Source organism: Mesoplodon densirostris, chromosome 15 (genome assembly GCF_025265405.1).
Source record: "Mesoplodon densirostris isolate mMesDen1 chromosome 15, mMesDen1 primary haplotype, whole genome shotgun sequence".
NCBI classification, from domain to species: Eukaryota; Metazoa; Chordata; class Mammalia; order Artiodactyla; family Ziphiidae; genus Mesoplodon; species Mesoplodon densirostris.
Window position 1 is genome coordinate 75919303 of NC_082675.1, and position 25051 is coordinate 75944353.

Sequence of the window (25051 nt, forward strand, 5' to 3'; positions counted from 1 at the left end):
CCTGTGCGTCCGGAGCCTGTGCTCCGCAGCCGGAGAGGCCACAACAGTGAGAGGCCCGCATACCGCAAAAAACAAACAAACAAAAAAAACCCATTGAGACCCAGAGTGTGGACAGTGGTGCACAGCAGGTGAGCAGTAGAGAGTGCCCAATGTAAGGGCATAAGGACCTTCCCTTCATCCATGGCAAGCATGCGGACAGGGATGCTCACATTGTCACGTAGTTCCTCAGAGACAGGCAGGAATGTCAGGATGGTCTGTTAGCAGGCAGCATGCAGTAACATCAGATGACAGATAGTTGGACTGTAGTCACCCTAAATCCTAGAGGCTGGGGCACATGGCAGATAAAAAGGGAAGGGAGCAAGCCAGAAACCTAGTTACCAATGCTTAGAACTGGGATGCCAAGAAAAAGTTGATCACCAGCAAGGGTGATTTCATGGAGGGTTTCAGAATGGCTTTCCGAAGCCCTTTTGCCTGAGCTTAGGCTTGTCCTCAAACCCGGGATGCAGCTGATCCTAAACGTGGGCTGTAAAAGTGCATGAAGGAGACTGCAGAAGTAGGGAGCTAGATGAAACAGGACGCTAGACCCTAAAACATGTGTAAAGAGAAATTCAAAGCTGAATAAAAATAGCTTTTAAATATTACCTTGCGATTCAGTTAGTTATCTGTTCAGAAGATATGGACAGGCCAACACTGAAACAAATTAAGGCTGCATTGTTTCCAAGGAAAATTTAGCATCTACTCAGGCACCTGGGTATGAGTTTTTGGAGTTCAAGGAAAGGATCAGAAGTAAGATTCTTGACCCCCTTTTCCCAGGGCATTGTGACGATGCATCTAACTTGCTTGTGAATATATTTGGAACCTAACCTAATCACGTACATGCTTGATGGTGGATTTCTTAAGTATTACAGAAGAGGTAGGTTAAAAATAAATGGTGGTTAAATTTGTATAAAAAGAACAAAAACAAAAGCATTGCAGCTGTAGCTCTCTGCCCCTGTTTGCAATTCAGAAAGAGCACTGAGCAGGCAGAGAGGGAAATTTCACACTCGGTAAATCACAGCTCGGTAAAAGTTAGACAGCCTGACCACTGTAAAAGTAATTAAAACCCACATGCCCTGGATGTTTAAAAGCCTATCCAGTAAGTGCCCAAACATTGTTACCTCATCCACTTACACCAAACTGAATCATCACTTTCTTTTTTTTCCTGCTGACAATATGTTCTATGCTTAATGAGTCATGTCTGGCATTGCTTTGTTCAGCTGAACTGAATAAATGCATTATAAAATTTTAAGATTTCCATATTATTTATCTTCTAAACTGTATACCTGAATATATTTGTGAAGAATTTTACCTTAACACCCCAAATGGCCTCTGAATGTTCCTTATTTAATTATAATTTAAACATCACACAGACAGGATAGTGGGTTGCTTATGATGAATGTTTCACTGCAAACCAGGTGGAAGGATTAATGACTGTATTTATGATGCCTAAAGAAATATTCCCTGGAACTCTAGGAAGAGTTACCAATATCTGCCTCAACTAAGGCACACTTCCTGGAAGGCAGAAATGTCGGGGTGAGTTACTCCATTTTGCTTCGGAAAGAAAGAAATCATCAACTCTGTCTTTAGTGATTTCTTTGTGCTCTAGAGGACACAGTGCAAACTCAGAAACTTATAAATTTGATAATGGAAATAATTTGGGGTTTCTAAAATCACGTTTGTTGAGGCAAGATATTTTAGAGGTGTTCCGTACTGCTGGGCTCTATCTGCATTTTCCCAGCTATGTACACTGGGCTACCCATCCTCCTCATTCCCAGCATTCATCCTCTGGAAAATTTTTGGAGAAAATATTTACCTCAAGGATGTTATGAGGATTATATTAGCTAAATCATTGAGTACTTAACGCTGTTTTAAAGTCATAGGAAGTGCTCAGTAGATTTTTGGCATTTTCAAAATTATTAATATAATTGTCATTACAGTTATGCATACAATCAGGCCTCCACATCCCCGGGTTCCTCATCCACGTATTCGACCAACTGCAAATGGACTGTACTCCTCCATTTTATATAAAGTACTTGAGCATCAGGGGATTTTGGTATCTGCCCGGGTCCTAGAACCAATTCCTCGTGGAAACCGAGGGATGATGTGTTTTAAGACATCATTCAAGCACCTCTTCCATTCTTGGCTCTCATTTTCTGGGATGTAAAATTTCCGACTTTGTGATTTCTTTGGAACTTTTAGCTATCCAAAGGAAAGCAAAACAATTAAAATTTTAAAAGGGTTTGAGCTGTGTACAGAAGTAGACCATAAGCTTCATGAAGGCATATTCTTTGTATCTCTTGACATTAAACCCTATTAAACCACACTCTCAGTGGATGCTACTGATGATGACAATGCTATTGCTCCTCTGGGTCCTACCCTGTAGTGACTTTGATTACTTCACTTCTCTCACTTTTATTTGTTTTCCTTGGCTTGGAAGAACCAACATAAAATTCCATTACTGAATAGCAGTGGAATCAATTATCACATAAATTCAATGTCTGAGTCTTACAATCATAGTTACCATTTAAACATTGAAAACAAATATTCGTGCTGTCCTTTTTTCTAAGAGACCTTTTTTATTGGCTAAGTAGCAACTTTTAAATTTCAGTAAGTTAACTCAAGGAACTCTGCTGAATATTATGTAACAACCTAAATGAGAAAAGAATTTGGAAAAGAATAGATGCGTGTATATGTATAACTGAATCACTTTGCTGTACACCTGAAACTAGCACAACATTGTTAATCAACTATACTCCAATTTTAAATAAAAAGTTAAAAAATTTCAGTAAGTTAACTCAAAATGTAAAATACTGCTAAGAAGGTATTTTGAGCTTAAAATATGTATTCAAGCTAACATGGCTTAATTTTTTCTCCAACAGAGGGAATATAACACAATGTCTGTATGGAAAAATTTTCCTGGTAGTACCATAACAAAATTTTTCAAAGGGCACGCACATGTGAACCACCATTTCTATCAAATGAATGTATAATCAATAACCAGTATGCTTACATAAATAGAGGGGCACAAAATAGCCTTAAAGCAGTAGCCAAGAGCCTTGAATTCTAGGTGCTCTTAGGGAGGGTCAAAGTTACAGATTCAGTATACTGACTTACCATAAAGTGACTTTGCTGTGGACTGAATGTTTGTGAGAAATAAATTGATGTTGTTGATAAGCCACATAGTTTTTGGTATTTTGTTATAGCAGCCTGAGCTAACTAAGACAGACTTCATAAATCTGGTAGCCACTGGCAATGGAGGAACCAATTTTCAAGTCTCCAGAAGTTTTTATTGGTAGGATCAGCTCTCCAATATATATAATATAATAGTATCTTTGTGGATCTTTGTAGCGCCCGATAAGTTCAAATCTGTACCACCAAGGCTTATCCCATATCTGACAGAAGGATTCTGGATCTCTTGGTAGAGGATTGTCTTTGAGTGGTTCACTATAAGCAAAGGTAGAGTAAACAAACACTGACTTTTATTTCACTGGGGTCTCAGAGCATTTGTATCACTATACCTTACTGAATGAAGCTACAGACATAATATTCTTTTCTAAAAGAACACACTGAGGAGACCCTCAGTACTTACATATGCAAATTAAGGGATATTCAACAAGCAATATGAAAGTCAAGTCAAAATTAAATAATAGGATCTGGGGATTTCAAGGACTTTTGCAGAGAGATTTAGTTCATTGATTTTCATTCTCCTTGGAAACCACCTTTTAGCTGATTTATCAACTTCAGAACTTTCTGAGTATGAAATTTCTTTCTCTTCACTTTCATCTCATTACTGCTTTTTTCAAGTTCATCTTAAGCCAAAGATTCTTGTTTGGCATGTGTCTGGCTCTTGGGGGTGCTACCAGGAAAGAGCAATTTTGAGAGTGTAAGGAGCTTAAAACCTAGTACTCAGAATGTTCATAGAAAAAGATAGCCATTGCTACAGACCCTGTCTGTTTGGCTACCACACATGATGGATTTTCCAGGACAGTTTCCAATTTTGAGACCATGTTTTGTATCTTAAAACTTCCTTCTTCCGTTTACCCCTTCCCTTTTTTCGTGCTATGCTGTTAAAGCCTGATAAAGGCATTATTAAAACAATTTTAGTGGTTCACCCTGATAACATTTTTCCTTATGACAAGATTTTTGCTAGAACCTAAAGCATAATAACTTTTCAGAAATCTATTTTCTTTCAGGTGCCAGAGCATTCGGGTTGACACCTTTAGGCTTGAATGAAAATTAAATTGGTTACAGTTATAGAATTCACTTTCTCTTTGACTTCCTAAAGCTTAGATTTCTAAATCTGCCCCTAATCTCTTTGAGGAAAAAAAAATAAGTGTACTATTATAGACTTGATAAAAAGAAAGTAGATGAATGAACTGTCAGAGTACTTAAAGCTGGAAAAGACCTTAGGAATTCCAGTTCAAGCTCATGAAGTGAATTTGTTTTCTCATTTATGTGTGGTTTATCAGTAAGTAAGATACAATTGAAAATGAGTGAAGTAACTACTTATTAGGGTTAAGTAGTGCTCCGTCCTTCAAAGTTTATTTTAATAATCAAAATGGAATGCATACTTTTAGAACATGACCTCAGATGTGTTGAGACAAAATGTGGAGTGAAAAGCAAACATCATATTTTAAGGTATTGCATTATTTGTGAAAGCTGCATCAGAAAAAAGGGTATACAAAAAGTTGGATATGGCTTCCACTGGAGTACATGTTTTTGAGTGGTTTTTATTACTATGAAACAGATTTTTAAAGCATCTGTGCTTAAAATAGTAAAAGAATTGCAAAATAATTATAAAATATAAACTCTGTTCTCATTCTATGTAGGATATCATAGCATGAGAGGAGACCTACCCAGTACCACTGAGTCAGAACATAGTTCCAACATATCTGCCGCTATACTGTTAGCATCAATTTTTATGCACTGATTCTTAATTCTCTCCTATTTATCACTTTCCAACATCCATTTATATCACCTCCGTATTGCTTATACTCCTAACATAATTTTTGCTTCTTCATTCTACTTTATCCCAGGAATCCATCATCCTTAACCTGAATTGCCTTTGGTTGGGTAGGTCATCTCTTAAGATGCTCTTATTCAAAACTGCATCTCACTTTCCTTTCAAAGCAGTGCTTCTTTCCTCCCTCCCTCCTTTCCTTCCTTCCTTGCTTCCTTCCTTCCTCCTCTCTTCTCCCTTTCTCTTTTTTCTCTTTTTTTCTTTCTTGACTGTGAGTAAGCTAGATTGTTAGAAAACCATTCTTATTAAATTAAATTTAAAATGAGATGTGAGTGACAGATAATTTACCTAGCTGCTCTCCCCTCAAAACTTTTTCTCCAATAAAATATATTTTATTTATTTTTGGCTGCATTGGGTCTTCATTACTGTGCGTGGGCTTTCTCTAGTTGCGGTGAGGGGGGCTACTCTTCGTTGCGGTGCGCGGGCTTCTCATCGCGGTGGCTTCTCTTGTTGCGGAGCACGGGCTCTAGGCGCGCGGGCTTCAGTAGTTGTAGCACAAGGGCTCAGTAGCTGTGGCTCGCAGGCTCTGGAGCACAGGCTCAGTCATTGTGGTGCACGGGCTTAGTTGCTCCGCGGCATGTGGGATCCTCCTGGACCAGGGCTTGAACCCATGTCCCCTGCATTGGCAGGCAGATACTTAACCAATACGCCACGAGGGAAGTCCCAAAATATAATTATAAATAGTAGAATTTTAGGTAGAGAGAAATCCTGGGATGGAGGCCATTAAATCACATCACATAATTTTCAGCTAATATTTCACACTGATCCCGAGAGGACCAAGTCATGTTGGCAGTCTTCAGAAAGCGCCATCCTCATGTCCTCCTTCTCATCACTGCTTGTGTGAGTCTTTCTCAGATGCTAAATAAAACAGAAGAGCTTACATAAGAGTTGTCCAGAGGAAAATAAGTATGACTTGGAACTTTACTCTCTATCTTTTCAGCTTTGTATACTTGGGGATAGATACACCATATCAGTTAAAACACTTCCTGCTGTAACCAAACAGAAGATCCTGACAAAAAAAGCATAATGATGAACATATTATTTCACGCAATTCCTCATATGGAATTAGGGTGATAATAACAAACATTCTTTATTGAGTTCATATTATATGTCAGGTATTATTCTAAATACATATACTGACTCATTCTGATGAGATTAAGGTATGCATAATAATTTTCTCCATTTTACAAGTAATGCACTGGGTTGTTCAGGCTCCAGGCTGGTTGGTTCTATGGTCCAGTGATGTCATGAAGGACCAGCTCCTTTTTATCTCTAGGATCTGCCATCTTTAAGGTATCAATAGTTTCTCTCACATTGACTAACCTAGTTATTGCAAAGTGACTCTAGCTAGCTGTTCACGGCATTATGTTCAGACAAAACAGTATCAACAGTAAAATGAAGGAACCTCGCTACCTTGTACCTCTCGTTTTAATGATGAGGAGATTCCTATTGGCCAGGATTGAATCACTTGTCTATATTGATCTGTGGTGAGGGGATACAATTTCCATAACTTGCCTAGACCAATTATTTGTAATAGAATGGATGCTGGAGAATCAATTACCATGATAACCACATAATCTTCCATTGTAAGCTCTCTGGATGACCCCCAAATAGTGGGAAATCACTATGGGAAAGGTAGAAATCTACAACATTTGGGGTATAAGTTCAGAATATTTAGAGAACTTCAAGGCAACTTTCAGCAAATTTTGATTTGGTTTTACCTTGGGGCTCTTAATAAACTTAGTTTTGTTTGGTAAAACTTGCTACATATAGGCATTTATTCAAACTGCACATCATTGATTGTGTAATACCATAAACATAAATATTGTACAATTTATAAAACTTACATCACATTGTGTTGAGATCAAATGTATCTTGTAATACAGTAAACCCGGCTAATTTAGGTTGAGTCTTCGTAGTCTGCTACCTCCATAGCTGCTTCCATTATCTTCTTGTAGCAAACTAATTTAGAAGTGTTGTAATGAGGAATCTTCATTTTGGTTTACGACATTTAGTGGCTTTTCTGAAATTTTAGAGTGTGTGATTTGTAAAGATGGATAAAAATGCAAGTTGCACCAAATTCAACATGAAGAAATTTTTACAACACAATTCAAACTCAGAAAATCTGAATTCTGTAATATTAGCTTTTTCTTTGAATGTGGATTAGAATATTTTAATCCACATGTGGTAGAAAAGAAAAGTAGGCTGACTGCAGTTGGATTTCAACTGTCTTTAAATTAAACCATTCACTACATTTGAAACTTCATGGGAAAAATTATAGAACTTTTTTGGGAAGTTCTACAATGACAAGTCCTACAAAGAGAAGTCTAGGAAGGTATTGTGCCTATGAAAGATTGAAGAACACAACTTGTTCTCTACCAGAATAGCAGCTCGATGGGACTATCATGCTTTAATTTTCCCAAGGTGCTGACAATATTTTATTATTATCTTCAAGTCTTTCCTTTCTCATAGTTTCTATCCCTCCAGGCAAATACATTTTCTAAGTAGGTTCCCACTGTCCTCTCTTCAGTTCCTAAAAGTTCCTGCATTTTAAAAGTTTTTGGAGAGTTGTAATCAATAGGGAAAGAATTTGGCCAATTGAATAAAAATTTGGATTTATTAAGATAATTGGCCACAAGTTCAAAGGAAGAGCTAAATAATTCAGCTTCAAGGAGACGGAAAAGCACAGACTTCTGCCCTGAGGGCTGCTGTTAAGGTAATTCTGTTCCAATGACTTCTGGTCCTATATGGCAGTGTTCAATTCCAGTTCCCTGGAGAGAAAATCTAATATGTCTGAGTTATAGCAGGTGTTTCTACAGCACCATCATGACCCCTTGGCAGAATTGTGAGTGGGGCACCCATCTCAGTTTGGGTCCATTGTACTTGTTTTTGTTTCATCTGCTTATGTATCCCATAATTTGCTTGAGTTATCTGACTACCCAGAAACTATGCAGTATATATTGTCTGAGGACTTATTTTGGGGACCAAATTTAAAAACTCATATTTTTCAAAGGGAAATGCTGAAGTTCATTAATGTAGAAGTTTTGTAGTCTGAACTTTTGAGAAGAGAGTAGAAGTAGATCATTAATTATGCGACTGCAAGTGAGGTCAGTGGGATAAACTTATTGAGTGTAAATAACCTAATCTTCTGCAAAAGTTGGTAAGTAAGCTCTCAATTGACCCTGTCTTTCTTTTTTCTCCTTTCTTACTTTTAGTGCTTCAGTTGTAATTACTTTTAGAGTATCTCCCTTTACAGGCTTGGATAAAAGTGTTTAATTACTATTAATCATGAAAATAAATTAACTATTTAGAAAAATTAAATAATACCCCCCCCAAATTTTTTAACATGAATATATGGAGATTTTACATATATAGCTATAATCACATCATATATACACATCATATCATATATATGATCTAAAAGCCTTACTAGAAAACATATATATATGTGTATTTATATGTATATATGTTTTCCAGTAAGCCTTTTATATCATAATCCTTGAGGGAAATATCCCATAATCTTTTAGCATCTATTTGAGTCAGTTTGTGATTTATAATTGCTAGGAATACTGCTTGAAAGGATACAATTTGTTCCCATAGAAGAGTAACAGTGATGAACACTAAAGGTGCTAAGGTTTATAAAATGAAATATAATAGATGATTTTATAACCAAACTTTTTTTAACCTTCTTTCCACAAAACTAAACTTTGTGTAGTTTATAACAGATTTTTAGAACTTTTTGGAATCATATCATTTTGGTATTCAATCATTTTCAATATTTCTTATATTCCTTTTAATTATTAATAGTATGACTATAAATTCTTATTTAAACACACACAGTTGAATGAGCATCACTTGCAAGGTTTAGTTTCATCATGTTGTGAACTTCTGATTCCACAGCCTCTCGGATTTCATCTACGCTCTCTATTGTTCTGTCCAAGAGTCTGGAAACTGCTGGAGAAAATTGCTTGGTCATGTCTTTTGATGTCATTACATATCCTGGTTTTCAACTCAAAAGGGCAGTCCAGAGCCTGTGGCCATTTCTTGACTTGTCTTTAGTCACACTTCTTTTCTTTTTTCTACAGGCTTCTCCCAAAACTTAACACCGCGCTTCTTCCCTCTGCTCCACCATCTTCTTCATCTGGTCCTCCCACTTCATAGAGAAGAGAGAAGCCAAGGTATGTGATGTTTTCCATCATATTTTTACCTTAAGGATATTAAATTTGTATGGGTTGATTCTATAAAGGAGATAGAGCTAGACAAACTTATTTGTGTTGAACCATCTCTTTCACAGGATATTCAAAGGCATATGTTATGTGTGCCATGTCACAGTGCTGGATATGAGAGGAGTAGCCAGTAACATTACTAAATGGTCTTTAAGGAAATATAGTGTGTGGTATTTTATCATTGTCTACCTGCGACAATTCATTTTTTTGGTTATATTGCCTTTCTTTTTTATGCTCTCTCCTTTTCCCCTTTGCTTTTCTTCTTCCTTCTCTCACTTTTCCTAATTCCTCAGTCCCTTCTTTCTTATGTTGACTTTTATCCTGATATCCCTTTCTATGTTTTCAGACTCTAACTTGGAGCATGTGGTAGCATATATTTTTAATTAGCTTGAAAATATCTTCAAAAATCCCAGATAAGAATTATGGTCTTGACTGATTTTAGCTCAGTGAGACCCTGAGCAGAAAATTCAGCCACACTGTGCCCAGGATTCCGACCTCCAGAATGCTTTGTTAACAAATGGGTGTTGGTTTAAATCACTAAAATTGTGGTAATGTATTCTGCAGCAATAAAAAAACAAACACATGCCCTTGAACACTCTGGTTTGCTTTTCCTACAAATGAGGACTTGTTGATTTTCTCAGTTGTGCCTTATGTTTCCTATTTCATTGGTTACTACTCTTATTTTTATTGTACCCTTCTATTTACTTACTTTGGGCTGGACTTACTTTTCTTTTCCTAACTTCTCAAGATGGAGACTTAGATTAAGGCTTTTCTTCTCATCTATTATCAAGACACTTTTATTTGGTTTTCAATTACTTGGAACTAAAGTCATCCTAACTGATGACTCCAGTTGTACAACACAGAGCTTCCCAATTTCCAGTGCGTGTGCAATTCATGTGGGAATCTTGTTAAAATGCATATTACGACTCAGTTGGTTGGATATGGGGCCTGAGATTCTGCTTTTCTAGCAAGTTCTCAGGTGATTTCAGTGATGCTGATTTGAGGACTACACTTTGTAAGTCAAGGGTCTCACTGCAGAAAAATCTACCAACAGCAAAAGGCAGAACTGTTTGTATCAGAAGATAAGTAACTATACATTCTGTGAATCACATTTTGATTTGTATTTTTATGATGTAATTATTTTCTAGAATTGAAAGCTATTTGGTTTTTTAAACTAGAATTTTAATGTATTAACTTTGACATTCAAAAGATATTTTAAAAATTTATTGGATCCGACTTTTATACCTATGTTCTGGTTGGCCAGGACCCCTGGAGCTCAATTTCTTTCTCTCTTATCAAGTTCAGTTCAGAAGACTATAAAGGAAACCCCAGGGCCCACGTAGAGTATCAACTACTAAGAATAAAATGTTATGTGTGGTAGAAATTAGTAGTAGCTGTTTTTTTTCTTCTCTTTTCTTTTCTTTTCTTTCATGATAAGAACACTTAACATGAGATTTACCCTCCTAACAAAATTTTAAGTGCACAGTACATTATTGTTAACTAGAGACACAGTAGGGTACAGCTATTTTAAATGAGTATCATAAGTTATAATCCTTATTTAATGGCCAAAAAATGACTAATGAGAGTGAATTAGGGCTTGGACAGGTGGAGAAGAAGGATGTCAGAGAAATGTTCCTAAATCTTATCAATGGGCAGTTAAAAACATGAGAGCTAGGGTTCGTTGCAATGCTTTACCCATAGAGGAAAACTGAAATCTAAAGGAATTGAGCAAAGGAGGTTGGCCTGTATAAAAACTCCATGGATTCACCCTTGAGAGGATCTGTGTATGCAGGAGATGTCATAGCGAATATACAAACATTTCTCAGGTGTCACCCAAGCTGTCATTCCCTCATTCTCACTAACAGTACCCTAATATCTTTTGGGGAGTTCCCCCATACTTCATGGATTGGTGCTGTTTGGTGGAAGCCAATTGACATGTCCCATAAGCCTGGCTGCAGTGAGTCATTCAGAGACGATCCAGGAGGATGAATCCCATTACTTGGGCAGAAGACACAATTTTCTTTCTCCCACTATGTGGTGTGAGAATAAAGGCTCTGAAACAGTGGCAGCCCAGTTTTGTGGCTATGAATGGAGACCTTGGAGCCACCTAGAGGCCACAGTGCCGAGACTGTGGATGGAGCTCATTCTTTAGGAAGCCGACAAGAGAAACAGAGAGAAGTTGAGTCCTCAATATATTGCTTGAGCCTCCAGAAAAAGTCTCACCAGAAGCCATCCTTGTTTGTAGAATTTTAAAATATGTGAGCAATAAATTGTCTTCATTTTTAAAAACAGTTTAAGATTGTAATACCCATTTTATTATACTCATAAATGATAAGTATTGTTACAGTAGATAAACTACGAGAGAAGGGAATGCATTTACCTGTGTATTGCCAACTTTGTGCATTTTATCATTGAATACATTAGATGAGAAATTGCAAGAGCAGTCTAATAATAGCAAAATTTCCCAGGGAATATTGCAGGTGCCCTGGACTGACAGGAAGGAGATCAGCTAGAAAAGACCCAAATTTTATAACAGAAGAATGACGTAGGAAAGAAAGAACTGAAGAGATGAAGACATCCAAGGGAGGTACCTCTGTGACGAGAGTAGCAGAAGGCATCTCCTGGCAGGAATTACATCAGCCAGGCTTTTAATCCACCGTCCTTTGTAAATTGAGAATCTTTAAATCTTCAGGATGCTGAATGTGCCTATTTACCATTTTTAAAACATTAAAGAAATAAAACTGGCCAGAAGGAGTTGGTACCAACTTATTGTGTTGTCCTGGATGAAGATTTTCTCTGGGTATTGGATGAAGGCAAGATCCTACAGAATTACAACAGACTATAAAATAATCCGGGTCCTTTATGGCAAAGACCTTTCTAATATTGTTTCACAACATCATGTAACTCACTTTCAGAGAGAGCTACAAAAATTTGGCCTCCTAGGGAAGGATTGGGATACTGAGAGACCCAGCTCATGGGACAGAGAATTCTCTGCTGCTACCATAAAAGTATTTTGTCCCTTTTCATCATGTACTAGGAACTGTGAGTACAGAACACTTTGTAAAAAGTAAGTTTCACAGGCATCTAGCTATTCCTTCCCGGATGATAAATATTTTATCTGAAGCAATGGGAAAGGAATATTGTTGGCAAATACCCTGGTGTTTCTAAATAAATAGCCCTTATTTAGAAAGGACCATTTTTGTCCTTTATGTTTCTGTGAAAACAAACAAAAAAATAAATGAAGGGAGAAACATGTCCCAGTGAGTTTATAATATCTTCACAAAGAAGAGGAAAAAAGGAATGAAAAGCCTGGTACAGTGGTGGCCAGGGATAGCCTGCAGAGACCCTTCTGCAGCTGAAGGGAACCTCCCACTGACCTGGTCTCTGAAGGACCAGCGTCAACTCTGAAGCCCAGAACGACTGGGTAATTGAAGGCTGTGACTGTTAGGTCAAGGACAGTACTGGTCATTGACACCACACCTGAAACACATGATAAGCAACCCCCTTGGGCCACATTCTGTCTTTTGCTGCTCTAGAGTTTCCATCCCCTTGTGATTACAATAATCAAATTAAGATCTGGCATCCCCCATTTCCTCCATCCTTAGGTTAAATTAATCCAGATAGCCTTGATTCATAAAGTTCCCTGGAATTTTCAACCAACTTCCACACTATGGTGCTTCCTGCCAAGTGATGTGTGCCCTGCTCTTCATTTTCTGACTACTCATTGATATTTGTGACTTGTTTCAAAAAATGATAGACCACCGTGAAGGGTCTATATTGGAGTCTTTCTGGCTAATTGATCATTCTTCCTCTTAATGAGTAACTTTTTCTAAAATCAAAGCTGCCTGGTTTATAAATCCCCAGTTGGCAGTGTTTCCAAGACCAGTGGTACCGATGGACAACCTCTGCTAACTAGGCTTCTTAGGAACTTCCTCCTGGCAACCTGTTTACTCTTATTTTGAAGGTAATGATAAAGCATTTCAGTGTATCCACAAATAGCAGGATGAGTGTAATGGTTAACAAACCCATTTCAGGAAATTACTGACTTAAATGAAATAAACTCATCTCAACTGGACCATTTTCCACACCTCTGGACACCAATTCGTGTATGTGTATTCAGTAGTGTCGTTTAGAATTTTCTGTACATATTCTTCCATATTTTGCTTTAAACGTGAAGGCCTCCTTAATATTCAGTATTTAACTTTATTTCAGTCTCTCTGAATTCGATCACCTTCCTTTTATTTAAAATAATTACATAAAGACGAGACCCTGTTTTCAAATGTTTACAATAAAATGCATTATGTAGCAGAACATCTAAATACAAAATGTAGCAATATAATGCAGGACCAATTACCAAAGTGTCAAAATGAATACATCAAGCAAAAATGGGCATCCCTATGACGTCAGTTGACGCGGCCTCTGTGCTAACAGAGGTGGAGATGGGAATGTGATCAGTCCATCAGTGCTTCTTGAGTATGGTTATGGGTTGTTGACCCTTCTGCTTTTACTTTAGGGAAGCATTTTAATAAAAGGGCAGTTAAACCAGGATCTTATCTAAGTGCAGCCCTTTATCGCACTTGGCCGTGTGTGTGTGTGTGTGTGTGTGTGTGTGTGTGTGTGTGTGTGTGTGCTGACATACCTCTTGCTTTGTCTCATGCATTTCCTGCAATCGCATTGGCTCTCACCGATGCCTGAGAGGGTTGATCCTACCCTTTCTGCTGCCGAAAGTACACAGCAGTAGGCGGTTTCAGCATGCTTCTGCCAGGTGCTAAAGTTTACTTTCCCTGGCGGCTGGGGCTCCAGCTCTCTAGTTTGATATGTAGGCAGGTCATCCTGAATCAGAGAAACCTTCACTCCAACCAGGAATGATAGAAAGACTACTCTGAAGGGACATTAGCTCTGGACAGAAAAGGGTGAGTACGCTTAGACCTTACTAAAGTCACTGACCCCAGGTGGGTGCTGGGCTGGTCACTTTCCCTCTGGGGTAAGGGAGGTGTTGGCATTTCAATTTCATCTCCTGATGATTGGGAAGGTACAGTTTAGAAGTAGAGCTCTTCACAGAGCTACTTCTTGGTGTAACTAGGAAAAAAAATAACTCAAAAGAAAAGGCAACCATTTATGGAAAATTATAGGGAAATGATTTAGCTGTACTACTGAGAGTTTTCAGTAAATATTCAGTATTTTCAGCCTCTTAGTTGGTATTGGTTCTTTGCCTCTGCAGAGGATCTTCCTTGAAGTGAATACGTTTTGAGAAAATTATCCCTTGATATCATGTGCCCCATTCTATTCCATACAGCTTGTTAACAGAAGAGTCTGTACTCTATTTCTACACCCCTTCCTCTCCCATTCTACTTCTGTGTTTCCACAGGAGATCCAAAACATCTGGTATCTGCTTCAATATTTTACTGCAAGTTGGCTCTTCCTCTCATGTTTTCTATTTTTTCATCATTTCATCGAAACTTTAGTCGTCTTTGCAGTTCTGTTCTCAGATGAAATACACTAGCTTTCTAGTTGGAAAATTTTCTGAACATCGTTTCAGTTCTTCCTTTACTGAAATGATTGACAACTTGTTCTTTAAAACTCAGCCCTCCCTCGGCTTCAGTCATATCATTCTAGTTTTTCTTTTACCCCTGTGATAAAGACTTCATGGCCTATTCTTTGTACACTAACCCCTTAAGTACTGCTATTAACAGGGCATCCAGTCTTAGCTTTTTTTTCCTTCTAATTTTGCATATTCCTTCATTTTTTTCATCAAATATCTATTGAGTGCTTCTTATAGACATGCTCCATTCTAGGTGCTAGAAGGAAGGCACTGGATATATTTTAATGATATGACCAATTATGTATCCTGATAGATCCAAAAAGGGGTGTAAAACAAGAGAACTTAGTGGTGACTCTGGAGATTTTGCTCTGATCAAGTGGAAGGATCGAGTTGCCATTGTCTAATGTGGGCGAAGCAGTGAAAGGAGAGGTTTTGGGTGGAAAAACCAGGGGTTCGAAATAGACTCGTAAGTTTAGGATCTGCTGTGGTTTGTGTCCCCCTAAAATTCATATGGTGGAGTCCTAATGTGGAGGTATTTGGAAATGGGGGTCTTTGGGAGGTAAATGGGTCATGAGGGTGGAGCTCTCATGATGGGATTTTTGTCCTTATAAAGAGAGGAAGAGGGCTAGTTCTTTCTCTCCCTTCATGTGATGATGATACAGCTAGAAAGAAGCCATCTGCAACCAGAAGAATGTTCTCAGCAGGAACTGAACTGGCTGGCTCCTTTATCTTGGACTTCCCAGCCTCCAGAACTTTGAGAAGTAAATGTTGTTTAAGCCACACAGTCTATGGTAATTTATTATAGCAGCCTGAACTAAGACAGAATTTGTTTTAGAAATCCAAGTATAGACATTCAGAAGTGATAGTTGAAGTGATCTAAATTGAAGATATACATTTGAGAGTCTTCAGAATAGTGATAGTATTCAATGCTTTGATAATGGTTGAAATGACCAAAGAGAAGAGAACAGTACAAAGCAGCAAGCTATGGAGGATTCTGCTCCATAGGTTTTGTGGGGGAAAAACGGAGGAATCTGCAAAGGAGACTGAGAAGATACTTTTGAGGTAGGAGGAAAACCAAGGATTTTGTCGTCCTATGAACCAAATACAGTAAGGAAGAGGAAGTGACTTACAAGTTAAAGTTCTGTTTGTCTAAATAAAATAAGAATAAAACTGATCATTGGATTTAGTCATTGGAAGCATCTTGGTCATGTTAGCCAGAGCAGTTTTAGTGCAAGTGTTGAGGATGAAGGCTCCACCTGAATGGGGTTAGTAGACAATGGGAGGAAGGAATTGCAGGCTGCAAGACATACTGAGGGATCACTTATGTTCTTGTCTTCCACTATCTCTCTATACATGCTCACAGCTATCACATTTATATGTATTTCCTTTGATGGAGTACTATTCAGCCATAAAAAAGAATGAGATAATGCCATTTGCAGCAACATGGGTGGACCTAGAGATTATCATACTAAGAGAAGTAAGTCAGACAAAGACAAATATCATATGATATCACTTACATGTGGAATCTAAAAAAAATGATACAAAGGAACTTATTTATAAAACAGAAATAGACTCAAAGACATAGAAAATAGATTTATGGTTACCAAAGTGGAAAGACTGGGGGGAGAGAGGGATAAATTAGGAGTTTGGGATTAAAAGGTATACACTGCTATGTATAAAATAGATAAGCAACAAAGACCAACAAAGTTCCATGTATGGCACATGAAACTATATTCAATATCTTGTAATAACCTATAATGGAAAAGAATCTGAACTAAATCACTTTGCTGTACACCTGAAACTAACACAACATTGTAAATCAATTATACTTCAATTATTGATAAAAATTTTTTATCTATTTTAACTATATTTATCTATTTATCTATTTATACTTTATTTTAACTATACTTCAATTATTGATAAAAAATTTATATGTATATCCCAGGCTTCTCTGAGCCTGGTTTTTATGCAGTTTTCTAAAAAAAAGCCCACCAAACCCAGATAAATCAATCATGTCCTTGTCTTCCTATTTTGCCCAACAAGAATGATAAATCCGCAGAAGTCAGTTTTCTTTCCATCCTGCTCCGCTGTACACACAGAAAGGCCCAACCATTTGTGTCAGGCTTCATACACTGATCTTTTTTCAAAATCTCACTTATTTCATTTCATTTTGGAGTGAAAGCACAATGTGACTGAACTTTTGAGTTTCTGTTCCCAGGAGAACGACGAAATGATGAAAACATAGAGTAAAAACAAGTCATATTTGTGTCAATGAACCCTTTTGTTTCAGCCACATTGAGTTTTAGGTGAAAATAAGACATTGATGTAGAAAATGGAGATGTGATGGCTTAGAGAGGAAGAATAGAGTTAGGACAGAGATGAAAGTGTATAGATTTTCTTTTTGATATTGACAGTAAGTAGCTAACAGCTATAGCTAGTAGGTACAAATTATAACCAGAGCACAATTTTCAACATTACATAAATCATCCTGTGTAAACAAAATCACAAAAAGAATTACACTTAAGCCTTCTTGCTTTCTTCCTGAATGAAAGAACTCAGTAAAAATATGAATATTGCATGTTCTCAAATGAAATCTCCAGGATATTGTGAGATTTATAGAAAACTCACATGCATTGTTTTTAATGGGGCCATTTTGAAACTTCAGCATTACAAATAAAATACATTTTAAATTAAGGAGTTAAGGGCTTCCCTGGTGGCACAGTGGTTGGGGGTCCGCCTGCCTATGCAGGGGACACAGGTTCGTGCCCCGGTCCGGAAGGCTCCCACATGCCGCGGAACGGCTAGTCCCGTGAGCCATGGCCGCTGAGCCTGCGCGTCCGGAGCCTGTGCTCCGCAACGGGAGAGGCCACAACAGTGAAAGGCCCGCGTACAGCAAAAAATAAATAAAGAAAAATAAATAAATTAATTAATTAAGGAGTTAAACTTTTCGAAGATAAAATTTTAGCATAAGTGCTTTTGTCCCTCAAGTGAAATTATGACCAAATTTATTGTTATATTTTCACTTTTAAATTTTATTCAGTGATGGTTTGAATTTAAAAGTGAAATTTCTCACACTGTTTAGAACTTTAGGTTTAGAAATCAAACCATAATAGTGTCATTTGCAGCTGAGCCCCATACAAAACCTCATTGAATTGATTGATTAAGTTGGTGAAATTTCCAATTTTCCATTTGGCTCTATTTGAGGGGCTTCCAGGGTCTCTCGACAGTGAAAACACAGTTAATAATTGTAAACTCTGATTACTAATTTCATTAACCCAGGACCCAATTCAACCATGACTATCATAGATCAAAGCTCTTCTTTTTTTTTCCCCCTGAAGTGGCAGGATTAAATTGTGCTAGGACTCCTTTATTTGTTCTATGCAAATATAGTTTTTCATGTTCCCTCTCAGTAAGCACATTACAAAATAAATGCATTATATTCATTTAATGTTCATGTAATATTGAATATGTACAAAAGATTATATGTCATATATTTCTAAGCCTGAAGCATGAGGTATACATTAAACCCATTATTCAATACAGGAATTGCAACATTACTGAAGCCATCGAAACAATGTGTGTCTTCCTGCCCAGTTCCACCTACTAACTACCTTGAATTATTCTGGAGTGTTCAAACTTTCTTTATACTTAAAATAATAAGTATAGGGATTTCTTTTTACTTGTTAGAAATACATGAAATGGTGAAAACAGATTTGAATGGATTCCTGTCTCTCCATGCTAGGGAAGTGAGGCTATCCAAGTGAGTATCACCATTTAACTTCCTCTGGAGTCTAAGCTCTGTCAACCTTTTGAGTGTAATTTGAATAACAGATACCTATAGTGACAAGCAGTATAGTACTAGATCCTTTCAATAGATTATCTAATTTTATATTTTCTAATATTTGTCATTAACTATATGATGAGATGATGGATAGTATCTTCATTTCAAAGGTTAGATTATAGATGCTCAGGATATTTGTCCTAAGTTCTAGAGCTGGTAAATCTGAGACTTGAACCCAATGTTCCCCTAGTCCAAACGCTATGCTCGTTCTACTCTCAAGCATATAGCTTTGATCAATACATGACAAACTAATAATTGAGCATCAGGATGTGACTATAAATTAATCAGTTATGGTTCTTTTTCAAGGGTTTACATTTAATATCAACATCAGTTTAGATAATGTTATTCTTGTACTAACACTTCAATTGATGGCCTAAAGTTTAATGAGTATCAGTTAGTCTTTGAAGAAATGGGCTAATTGGTTATTTCATGTTTGGCACATTATCTTTCTAGTTAGCCTTTTCCAGTATCGAATGTGGCACTGCAAATTTTAAAACAGTTAGCACTATTGATGATAAAAAGAAAAGTGTCCTTTTAGAATACAGGTATGCCTGTGTATCTACTATGTTTAAAATATATCCATTTATACCAAAAAATTCTGTCAAATCCAAGGAAATTATTAAATGTAGTTTAAGAATACATATATAATTAAGCCCAAGACCTAGGTATATTTTCTAATAAGGTTGAAAGATGGCAAAACTAATTTAAGTCTAAAACTAATTTAACCCATTCATGCATGGGTTTATTCATTTACTTTGTATTCTTTAAAATACCAATAATTAACATTTTTGAGTACCTATATGTAGTGGGCACTATCTTGTTGAACTTTAGTCGTTGATCTTATCATTGTCTTTTATCCTTTTAAGATTACTATCAGACGGGTATTGTTAGGCACATTTAACAATGAGAAAACTACAGCAAAATCTCACAGCTAAACAGTGATGTAACCATAACTCAGTTATAGGTCTGTATGATTGAGAAACCTGTACCTGTGTACAGAAGGAGGCCCTTAAGATGTGGTAGGAAATCTGGAGTCAGGAACTGGGTCTCAGGTTTGGATGCTGCCACTGATTCCACGTGTGACATTAGACAGTCTCTCTGAGTCTTAGAGGGATAGAGGAGATGATAGCTAAGATCTGTTCCTGCTCAAACCTAACGTCTTGTATGTTTACTCTTTCTCCACAACTCATTGGTAATTTGGCAATGACATTGCCATCAACCATCTTTCTGTTGTAAGGCATCTGTGTGCTTTTTAAAAAATAAAACATTACAGTATGTTCATTGTAGCCAATGTACATAATAAAACACACTCAATAGAGAAAGTAAACATGCTCCTAATACTATCACCCAAGAATAACGACTCTGATTGTTCATGAGTTATTGAAAGTAATATATAGGAGGTACATAAGTAGATTGGGGGTACTTTCTTTAGATAGTTGGTATCATACTAAATATTCTGTTTTGTGTATTCCTTGTAACATAAAACAGAAGTCGATATTTATTTACATGTTACTGAATAATTCTTTAAAAATGTTTTAGTAATTTCAAAATATTTAGTTTGGGCAACAAAGACTTTTTTCTGAAGCAGGTGGGGACTATTTGCAGCTTTGCTCTTAGAGTCTAAGTGTTAGGCCAGATGCCAAGTGGACAGAAATGCAAGATGCAAACCTTGTTCATGATGGCGATTGTTACACAACTTTCCAAGTCAACAACAGGTCTTGAAAATCACTCATTTCACCGATGAAAAATCATTTCAAGTATATTTTTTATTTCATTGAACTTTCTGGTGAAAATTTCAATAAAGGTACCTGATGCTGCTTATCAGATACATTTGGACTGTGTCCTCCTGACCAGCATACTGTAAATGCTAACTAACCACCCTTAACAAAATATTAAAGGATAAACACATACATCACAGTATTTATACTAAAGTTTTTAGAGGTTAATTCCTGGTCCTTGGTATAAATTAGAAACTTATGTCCACGCACAAATGTTTATAGCAGCTTTATTTACAATTGCCAAAATTTGGAAGCAACTAAGATGTTCTTCAGTAGGCAAATGGATAAGTAAACTGTGTTACATCCATACAGTGAAATATTATTCAATACTATAAAGAAATGAGCTACCAAGCCATAAAAATACATGAAGGAATCTTACATGCATATTACCAAGTGAAAGAAGCCAATCTGAGAAGGATACATACTGTATGATTCCAACTATAGGACATTCTGGAAAAGGCAAAACTACGGAGACAGTAAAAGAGTTAGTGGTTGCCAGGGGTTAAGGAAAGAGGGACAAATAGGTGGAGCACAGAGGATTTTTCAGGCAGTGAAACTGTTCTGTGTGATACTATAATACATGTCATCATTATACATTTTCCAAAACACACAGAATGTACAACACCTAGGAATGAGCTCTAACGTAAACTATGGACTTTGAGTGATAATGATGTATCCCTCTGGGAGAATATTGGTTTTACTGGAGAAATAGGAAGTAACGTAATAGAGGACTATTTGGGGAACAGGAAAAACTGAGTAAGACACAGTCTTAGCACTTAAAGAAACGGAAGCATAATATTGTTCCCTGGGCACATGGGGGAGGGTGGCAGGGCACACAGGCTCATGACTAACACTCACCCCATCCCTGTAAACTGCTCTGGGGGGAGGTGTGAAAGTCAGGATGAGGGAGACTGATTTCCTTTCAGTGGGAGAAGTGGGCTGGTTCTAAATGGACCAAGCAGCATCTGAAATGACGCTGGGCAGAGAAATAGAATGGACTGGAAGGACAACCACCACAGAAGATGGGGCATGGTACTAGGTCTCTTCTGTGTTTCCAGTCTCTGGGATTCTTCACAATCACTACGTGAAAGAACGAGCAGGAATAATAGCAAGAACAAAAACACCATCTGTGTCCTGCTACAGCTTTGGTTCCATTATTTTAGTCTGTGTTTAAATCCTCACACTTATTTTTACTTCAGAGTAGAGGCATTGCAGTGAATCAGGCTTCAGTATCACCTTTCATGTGTAAGCTTTAACTTTACTGATTACGTACTTTAAAGTAATGTTTCCACATAAATGTTGAAAGTGTTTCTCAGGACTTGCTGTCAATGGGTAAACACTTATATTTGAATTAAGCAGTACCTTTGCGTGTTATCCCTGCCCATGAGCATTTGAGGAGACTATAAATTAAATGAAAGGATAGTTTACTGGTAATACACAGCCTAATATATTTTCTCTCTTAAAGTACACACAAATTGGAAAGTACAGATTTTATTGTTCAGTAACCAAATCCATGGGATTATTTTGGAGCAAAGCAAGTATTGACTCTCTAAAATATAGTTGTGGAAGGCTAATTTATGTTACGATGTTTTCTGGGGTTCAGGTAGTGCCTTTTTCCCTATTCATAATGTTCCAGCACAGGAAGTTGCCTTATTTTAGATTTTTACAAATATTACCTGAAAAAACATATGCTATAGATTTAGTTTTCAAAGCTAAAATCTTTGATAGTGAGTATTTAAACTCCAGTTCAAAAAATAAGCAATAAGTAAACAAGTCACCTCCATGTGAAAAGTGAAAGAACTCAATATGAATTGTGTAGTTTTTTAGGGAGTAGAAGCCGGATCTCAGTGGAGCATCACCTTTTCTGGACATTTCAGCAGATTCTGGGTCCCTGGTTAAAGGGGCAGAAAGACCTTATACTCTGTTTTTATTAGTGGTGGTTGGAAATCGTTTGGTATCAGGAAGTTTAGCTTGCCATGTTAACTTAATTTTCCCGGGCCACTCTAATCCCCATAGCTGCTGTTTTTCTCTCCCAAACTGAATTGCCTGTGTGGAATATCAGACTCTTTGCTTAGGCAAATTAATCTCTCTGTCTTTGAGAAACACTCATGGTTTTCTGAGTCAAAAATATCCCTTCTTTAAAAGTAACTGTTTTTCTCCCAATAGAAGCTTCATTCCTGCTTCTGCACAAGCATAATGAGCAAGTTTTATTATATTACTTGAAATTTCAGCTTTTTTTAAATGATTAAGCATCTGTTCTTCAATATTTCTCCCCTAACTGCTAGAATCAAATCTCTACACTTCAGTGTTGTATAGTGTAATATAAGAAACCATTTATTAGAATATATTTAACGAAGCTGTGATTTCCATGTTACTAAAACAAGCAAAGTGTCAAATCCTTGTGAATAACAAGAAGGAAACACTGTTAAACTCTTCATAAGGACTTTTTTTTTTATAAATCCAAAGTGCATACAACCTGTAATATGGATTAACATTTTACAGCCCAAATCTAGCACTTTTTCACGTCAAAAATCATAAACTTAAACTATACAATAGAATTTCTCAACCGATGCCTTACACAGAAGAAAAAACTGTTGCCGAAACACACTGTTCAAGTTGTATGTATGAGAAGGAGAAAGTCTCTTATGTTTGTGTTTAGCATCTCATCTGGCCCCATTTAGTATCTGCTAGACAAATCACAGAGGCCACCTAGAGGATAGCAAAAGATGATCTCTTTGAAGGTTTTCCTTAGTTCTTGGCTCCGGAGTGCATATATTAGAGGATCAATGATGGAATTACACATGATTAGGATGAGATACAAGTTAAAGTGAGACATGAAGCACACACAGTATGGATTCTGGGGACAAGAGATGTAGAATATTAAGTGGAGGAAGAAGGGGGCCCAGCAGACAACGAAGACCCCAATCAATATGGTCAAGGTAATCGCCCCCCTCATGTTGGCACCTTGGTGGATGGTGCCAGTGCCTGGGAGGACGGCTATCCTCTTAATGTGAAGTCTGGCCATGAGGAACATGTGGACATAGAGAGAAGCCATGAGAGCCAGCATGGTAAAGAACACGGTGATGAGGCAGATGATAACAGCGCTGCTATCTGAGTAAATGATGAACAAAATGCCCGACACTGTGCAAGCTGCCCAGATACAACTGATGATGATCGCAACCCGCTTAACTGTCATGATGTTATGGTACCGGAGGGCATAAAAGATAGTAAAGTACCTGTCCACAGCAATCGAAAGCAGGCTGCAAATTGATGCAAGCAAGGAGCTACAGATCACCGAGTCAATGACATTGTCAATATTCACTGTGAAACCTTGTGCGTCCGTGTCCGTGCTGTTTAACAGGGTGATGACAATGGTTTCTGACCCGTTGGAAACGCTCACCAACATATCAGCCACAGCCAGGCTGCAGATGAAAAAGTACATGGGTGAATGCAGATTCTTGTTCTTGGCTATTGCCACAATCACCAGAATATTCTCCAACAAGCTTATGACACCCAGAGTCACAAACACCTCAGGAGAGACAAAAAGTTGCTCATAGCACCCTCCGTCCGAGTAGCCTTTTGCAAGGGACTCACTGGCATTGCTGTGCAGTCCGTAGGTGCTGTGGTTCCAGAAGTGGAGAGAAGTGTGCATTCCATGGTGATGGGTGGAGTTCATCCTGCACCAAGTGGATTCAGATCCCCTCTGGATTGACTTAACCTCCTGGGTCAGGTAGCGTCAGCGATTTTCTCCACGTTTTTATGTGTCTGAAAGTTATAAGGCTGAAACTGGCATGCCTTTGGTGAATAAATGTCACATGCTCCGAAGCTTGAAATGGAGTTTTTAGTCTCTTTCAGGTACGACTCTGATCAGCATCATTTTGAAATCTTAGGCTTCAAGATGCTCATTCAGTCGAGTCTGCTGTTTGCTTTTTTGTTCTCACTTCCACTTTAACTTGAGTCGCATGCATTCAGGTCTTTTCAAAATAATTTGCCTAGTAGCTGCTGTACCATTGGGAGACAGATCTGTGTGCACATGCTCACATCAGCTGCCTCTCGGACGTATCAGTTCCCAACCTGAAGCTTTGCTTTGACTGTTAGTAGCTGCTGCTGATTTTTATGGTGTGTGAAGGGAAAAAAAATGTTCCGAGTGGCTCCTTCTCTGCTTCCTCTGGACCAATCCAAGTCCAGTGGAGTCTGTGAGACACTGATGATGTTCCAGAGATGCAAACTGCAGGCAACATTGATTCAGATGCAGAAGCCTGTGGAATCGGGAAGCGAGCAGGATGTGAGAGACTGAATTTCCCTTTTCAAGTTTTTAAGGAAAACAGCTTGGTTCCCAGAGGACATTCTTTGATTCACAACAAGTAATCTTGAGGCACCCAGGTTTATTCCTATTTAAAGGAGGAGTGTGTGTGTGTGTGTGTGTGTGTGTGTGTGTGCCTGAAATAGATACACTGGCTTTTTGGCCAAAACATTGAATTTATTGACCCTCTCAATTTCTTTGAATTAAGAACAAAGGCAGTAGTGCTTCAATTTAAAATAGTTGAAACACAGGGAGACTATGTAATAATACAGGAGACTATGCTGTGGATGGAAGGAATAGGT

General features: G+C 37.6%; 1 protein-coding gene across 1 annotated transcript; it reads right to left on the bottom strand.

The window, feature by feature from the left end:
- Nucleotides 1-23123: 23123 nt before the first annotated feature.
- Nucleotides 23124-24122, bottom strand: MC4R (melanocortin 4 receptor). Its single transcript, XM_060119073.1, has one exon. It carries the CDS (start codon nt 24120-24122, stop codon nt 23124-23126), a length of 999 nt encoding a protein of 332 aa, XP_059975056.1.
- Between the last annotated feature and the right edge of the window lie 929 nt (nt 24123-25051).

Coding starts and splice junctions, on each gene's coding strand:
- MC4R (XM_060119073.1), bottom strand. CDS start 24,122: ATGAACTCCACCCATCACCATGGAATGCACACTTCTCTCCACTTCTGG.